The 6410-nt window shown below is 41.5% G+C and overlaps 1 protein-coding gene across 1 annotated transcript; it reads left to right on the forward strand.

The window, feature by feature from the left end:
* Positions 1-3178: 3178 nt before the first annotated feature.
* Positions 3179-5507, forward strand: LOC147620230 (putative 6-phosphogluconolactonase 2). Its single transcript, XM_086772426.1, has 3 exons — positions 3179-3761; positions 3872-4007; positions 4781-5507. Exons 1-3 carry the CDS (start codon positions 3361-3363, stop codon positions 5246-5248), a joined length of 1005 nt encoding a protein of 334 aa, XP_086628552.1. The 5' UTR covers positions 3179-3360; the 3' UTR covers positions 5249-5507.
* Positions 5508-6410: the final 903 nt, after the last annotated feature.

Below are 6410 nucleotides of genomic sequence, written 5' to 3' on the forward strand. Positions count from 1 at the left end.
ATGGAAAGCTTGAGGAAGAAGAAGAACCCCCACCTGGTCTTTTGCTTCCAGCCGGCGAATGCATGGACGGTTGGAGCTAAAAATGAAGCTGTGGCATCTCCACTCATTGGGCTATCAAAGCCCTAAGAGCCCATCTCTAATGGTGGTCTACAGCCAGGCTATGGTTGTACGACCAGCCTGCGTAGCAGAAAATAGCAGGCGACTCATTTCGTGGGCAATGCCGTCGCAGCGCCAGGAGAAATCATTCAATTAGCATTCCGTCGCACTCTTCAGAAGCTCCACTCCAATCGCAACTTTTACCGACATGAGTTTGGTGACCAGGTCTTCCGACCTCGATAACAGATTATTATGAGAGGACAGAACCTACATCAGGAAGGGGAGAATGTTAATCCCATTTGGATTAACAACATGATCCTCAATTGAGGACATTAATAAGTGTCATGAAAAGGCACTATACATTATGAGATATTAGCCACCCAAGGCCTAGTAAGTAAGTTTTGGGCGCCCAAGTGTGAATAAGGGCCAATTATATATAAGACATTTTCTCATAAATGAAAAGGACACAATCCTCTTTGTGCTATTGAGAGCTCTCCCCTTGTGACTTAAGAGAGAGTGAGGAGTGAGAGCATTCTAAAATTGTGCCTCTTTCATGCTTGTGTGCTTATGCTTGTATGAGAGAGTGAGAGAGAGTGTGATTGGTCTATGTGATAGTGTGAGTGACTCCACGGTGACAGTGTGGAGGTGGAGCTTGGAGTTTGGAGCTTTACAAGCGAGCTTAGAGGCCTCAAGGGACTCAAGATCGAAGCATTGGTAAGTACCCCACGACGGTTGTGTTCTATTGCTCATCCATTAGGTGAATGTGTAGAGTCCCCTCTTGGAGGTGTGGTAGCCCATAACAGCCCTACTTTTACATTTTTATCTTCTTATAAAAAAAAAACAAGGGGAATAGTAGTGCACCGTAGCATACAACCTCGATGCATCTTCATTGACATATTTCGAGGATGCAATATCTGCATCAGGAAGGGGGGTATGTTAACCCTTGCCGGAGACGTCTATGGCATCGACGTCGGCCACTGTATCTTTTTCACCACCTTTGGGGCCACAGATGCCAGAATGGCCAGAATTCACTTGAAAACCATGTATTGTATATTTTAGACATGTGCTTGCCGCTTGTTTATTAAAGGTGCACCATAGGATTTTAGGTAGAGAGTACTATTTATGGATTAGGTGTTATATAAGCTAGAGTGGCCGAAAGAGTGTAAACCCTAGCAGCCACACATAAGAGGCAAAATGCAACTCTCACAACTCATTCTTTATGTTAATTCAATAGAGTGTTCTTCTTTTCTATTTACTATCTTATGCTATTGCTTACTTGCTTGTTTGAGCTCTTAGGTATGCTTGCATGTGAGAGAGTGAGTGTGAGAGACTAAGTGGTGAGAGGAGGGTCGAGCTTCTATCGGAGTGTGTCGGCAGCAGCAGTGGAGTGGAGCTCTCAGGTGCTCCTATAGTGACAGCAACTACGAATATCCCAACAACCAGCATATTCAACGAGGTGAGTGACACACCTATTTGCATTTTGTGCGTTAGGCCATGGTAGATTGGCTTCTTGGTTGAACTGTTTGTTCTCCCAAGTGTGATTGGGCAAAGTCCCACAACATTTGGTCGTTCCCTGCATCTTTCCTGTGGTGTAAGGGCCCTCCACAGAGAGAGAGAGAGAGAGAGAGAGAGAGAGAGAGAGAGAGAGATTACATGTAAGATGCAGAGTGAGAACACCTCACCACACATCCCCACCATTAAAATTCAATCTAAAATTTAATTAATTAAAATTTTATATATGTGTGTAAATTGATTTATATGTGAGAGAGAGAGAGAGAGAGAGAGAGAGAGAGAGAGAGTATGCGTGCATGTGTGTGTGTTTGAGAGAGAGTGAGATGGGGGCAGGCTTGGGGGAGAGAGAGAGAGAGAGAGAGAGAGAGAGAGAGAGAGAGAGAGTAAAAGTAGATTTTAATAAAACATAAAATAAAATAAAATAAATTCTATATATACATGTAAATGTGTATACTTGTATGTGCGTGTATACAAATAAAAAATATATATCAATGTGTGTTTTTATTTACATTTACACACACACACACACACACACATGTATGTATATGTACATGCATACATATGTGTGTGGGTGTGTGTATGTTACACACACATATGTATACGTATACATATATACATATACATATATGTGTGTGTATGTATAATATATCTATTTGCACAAGTTTTTGGGAGGGGGGGGAGGACACATGGCGTTTGGAAGAGGGCCAAGTGTTGGGTATGGGGAAGAGAGAAGGGGGTGTAATGGGGGAGGGAAGGAGCCACATGGGGCAAAGAGAGAGAGAGAGAGAGAGAGAGGGAGGGGGGGGGAGGGGAGTGGAGGCCACATAGGAGAGAGAGAGAGGAGTGTATGGGTATGTGAAGAGAAGAAAACTTAAATAAATAATATAATACAAAACTATAAAGATATATAATATATAAGTACAAAAATATATAGAATACAAATATATATAATAACAATATGTAGCATATAATGAGTAATGCTATTAAATAAATATATATATTAAATCTATACTAACATATTATAATATAATGTTATATATATAATACATAAATTTAAAAAAGAAAATTAAAGACATATATATGTATATATAGTAAATATATAATAATATATTACAATAATGATATATGAATCAATACACATATAGTAAATATATAATAGTATTATATTAATATTATTATATATAAAGATATTGGCACACACATATGTACGCGTTCACACAGCCACACATATGTGTATGGAGGATGTATGTATATATGTTTTGTGTGTGTGTGTGTGTGTGTGTATGAGAGAGAGAGAGAGAGAGAGAGAGAGAGAGAGAGAGATTCTAAGAGGGGTGTGAGGAGAGAGAGTGCATGTGTAAGTATGTGTGTGAGAGAGGGTTGTATCTATGTACGTGGCAAAGACATAAAGATAAGAGACACACACAGATATGTGTCTATATGAGAGCATACACATGAACACATGCATATACATATGCACACATGTGAGAGAGAGACAAAGATATGTGTCTATATGAGAGAGTTGCACATAGACACATAGACACATATACATATGTACACATACATACACCCATGTGCACATAGGCATATACAAACACACACCACATAAAAACACACATGCACATACACACTCACATATATACATATGCATAAATGCATGCCACCCACATCTATACATACATAATGTAGAGTAGCCACGTGCATATCTGTGCTTTTCAACGAATTGAATTACGCCAGCAAAAAGAGGGGGCGATGGCGTCTCTTCTTCATCATCATCAGCAGTTGCTACTGGCACGCTGCGATCGTCACCACCTCCATCACCGTCACGATCACAGAAGTACTACCCTCTCTTGTCAGGCTCGCCCGGCTGCATATCTGAGTCGATCGCAAGGATCATTCTGGCAAGGCGTGTTTTGCGATCGTCTTCATTTGGATAGCAAGCAAGAGCCCTCCGTTTGTGGAGCTGCAGTTGGGAGGAAGGCCGGCGTGATGGACTCAGCGGGGAAGCGTGGGGATGTGAAGGTCTTCGACGACGTTGATGAACTGGCCACGAGCCTGGCGGATTACGTAGCCGAGCTCTCCGATGCGGCCGTCAAGGCCAGGGGGGCCTTCTCGGTGGCCCTCTCCGGAGGCTCCCTCATCAGCACCATGGGGTAACATAGTCTCTCTGTATCTACATGACTTTGATGTGTATTTGTGGTCTTTTATGCCTTGCTTTGATGTTATGTAGCGGCCCTCACCCTTGACCTTTGTTCTTTCTCAGTAAGCTCTGTGAGCCCCCTTATCTCAAGACCATCGACTGGTCCAAGTGGCATGTCTTCTGGGCGGACGAGCGCGTTGTTCCCCGAAATGACCCTGACAGCAATTACAAGCTTGCCAAGGATGGCTTCCTCTCTAAGGTATTTCACCACAGTCTCTCCTACCCAGCCACACAGACACACACACAGAGAGAGAGAGAGAGAGAGAGAGAGAGAGAGAGAGAGAGAGAGAAGTATTAACGTCTGCATAAGGCCAAAATGGCCTATGAGACCCAACCAATAGTGAAAGACCATGTCGCTTTTGAGCTTAGTCCATGTTCTAGAATAAGAAAACATACATCAAAAACATTCTACTGATTAATCAACCAGTAAATCTGCAATGTCAAGCATCAATCTCCACTAAAAACCATTTGGTATTGGTTTTTTCTTTAAATTTTGGCTCTGGTTTTTGGCGGAAAGAGAAAGGAAGTAATATAAATGTCTACAAAAGATCCCAAGGGGTTTATGAGACATAGTCACAGGAAAGTACCTTCAAACGGTACTTTCCCCAAGATAACCAAAAAAAAATGGGCTTCTATGTGTGTGTGCGCTGGCCGTTGGCCGCCCCGCCCCTCTCTGGGATTGAACAGAGACTCATCACTCAACCTCCTTCAAACTTCAAAGTTCACAGGCTTTACACAACAGTGACCAATGTGCTCCTGCTCCTCATTACTTTCATCTTCTTCTCCTTCAATCATCAATCATTCAATGGCACCTAGAGTACTCAAGAGTCAAGTCTCATGATCAATCACAATGGCTATGTATCATGTATCGTGTTTGTCATGTTTTAAATGAAATATCAATAGCTTTATATATATATCAATGTTTTAAATGAAATATCAATCGTGACGGTGTTGTGCTGCTCTCTATCGCAGGTTCCAATCGTTCCTGGTCAGGTGTACTCTATCAATGATGCATTGTCAGAAGATGCTGCAGCAGAGGATTATGAATTTGGTTTGAGGCAGCTAGTTAAGACACGAATTGTTGATGTCTCCACAAGTTCTGACTGCCCAAGGTTTGATCTCATATTGCTTGGAATGGGACCAGATGGGCATGTTGCATCTTTGTTCCCAGGGCATCCATTAACACACGAGAAAGAAAAGTGGATAACGTTCATCACAGACTCCCCTAAACCTCCTCCTGAGAGAATCACATTTACCTTTCCGGTAATAAATTCTGCTGCTAATGTTGCAATGGTGGTGACTGGAGCTAACAAGGCCGAGGCGCTTGAAAAAACTTTTGGGGAAGAGTTGCCTCCTGGTGTACTGCCGGTGCAGATGGTGGTTCCTACAGAGGGAAAGCTGGTGTGGTTTCTTGACAAGCCTGCATCTTCTAGGCTCTGAGCTCTGTGGAGTGGCATTTTTCATGTCATGGCAACAAATACCAGAAGGCACTTGGAAGTTAGGTTAATTCAGAAAGAGTTACGAATGTGCAGGAAAGGATTTTCACCACTAGGTCCTTTTTGTAATTCATGTCTTATCGCCTTAGGTGTTTAGGGAGTGGAACAGTTCTAGGAGAAGAAGAATAATGGAAAGATAAAACAGGATGAATAAAATCCCAATGACTTGCTTTTAATAATATCATGTTTTGCTGTTTGACAGATTTGTAGTTGCCTTTCATCTCTTAACCAAAGGAGTGCTCTAAATTCAATATTTGAAACCCTTGATGCATCTTATATTAGAGATCGAGCTATATTTGTTTGTGGATTCATCTAGCTATATAATTCAGCCGTATTAGCGGACATGCAGATTTCACATTGTGAAGTTTTTGTTTGAGTTGCGGCCAGTTGATATTGTCCTAATTCTTTCTATCTTTAGTGGTGCATTTGCCCTATATCGACTACTTATTTGTTGTACTAATTCTTTCTATTTGTTACTTTCCTTAGTGCTTGGCTTCATTATGGCTGAGTGTGCCTTGCATCTCCTGAGGTTTGATAGAAACTTAGTACGAAGGGCTTTGTGTGAATATATGCTCTTATGTGTGTGTGTGTGTGTGTGTAGTGCGTGTGTGAGGGCATATCTTGATACAGAGTTCTACACCCACTATTGGGCACTGATGACGTTAGTGAAAATGTCATAGTATTTAGTCCATACTATGCATAATGGAGTTGATAGTTATATGGTATTATGGGTTGACTACCATGAGTATATTACATGCACGTTCCTAAAAGGTGAATTTGGGCATGTTCTTGGATTCATCTAGGTATATAATTCAGCCGTATTAGCGGACATACAGATTTCACATTGTGAAGTTTTCGTCCGAGTTGCAGTTAGTTGATATTGTGCTAATTCTTTCTATCTTTTTGCGGTGCATTTGCCCTATAACTACTTATTTGCTATACTAATTCTTTCTATTTGTTACTTTCCTTAGTGCTAGGCTTTATTATGGCTGAGTTTGTCCTGCATCTCCTGAGGTTTGACAGAAACTCAGTACGAAGGGCTTTGTGTGAATATATATACTCTTATGTGTGTGTGTGTGTGTGTGTGGAGTGCGTGTGTGAGAGCA

This window comes from Cibotium barometz, chromosome 32 (genome assembly GCF_041138505.1).
Source record: "Cibotium barometz isolate CiBa-2024 chromosome 32, ASM4113850v1, whole genome shotgun sequence".
NCBI classification, from domain to species: domain Eukaryota; kingdom Viridiplantae; phylum Streptophyta; class Polypodiopsida; order Cyatheales; family Cibotiaceae; genus Cibotium; species Cibotium barometz.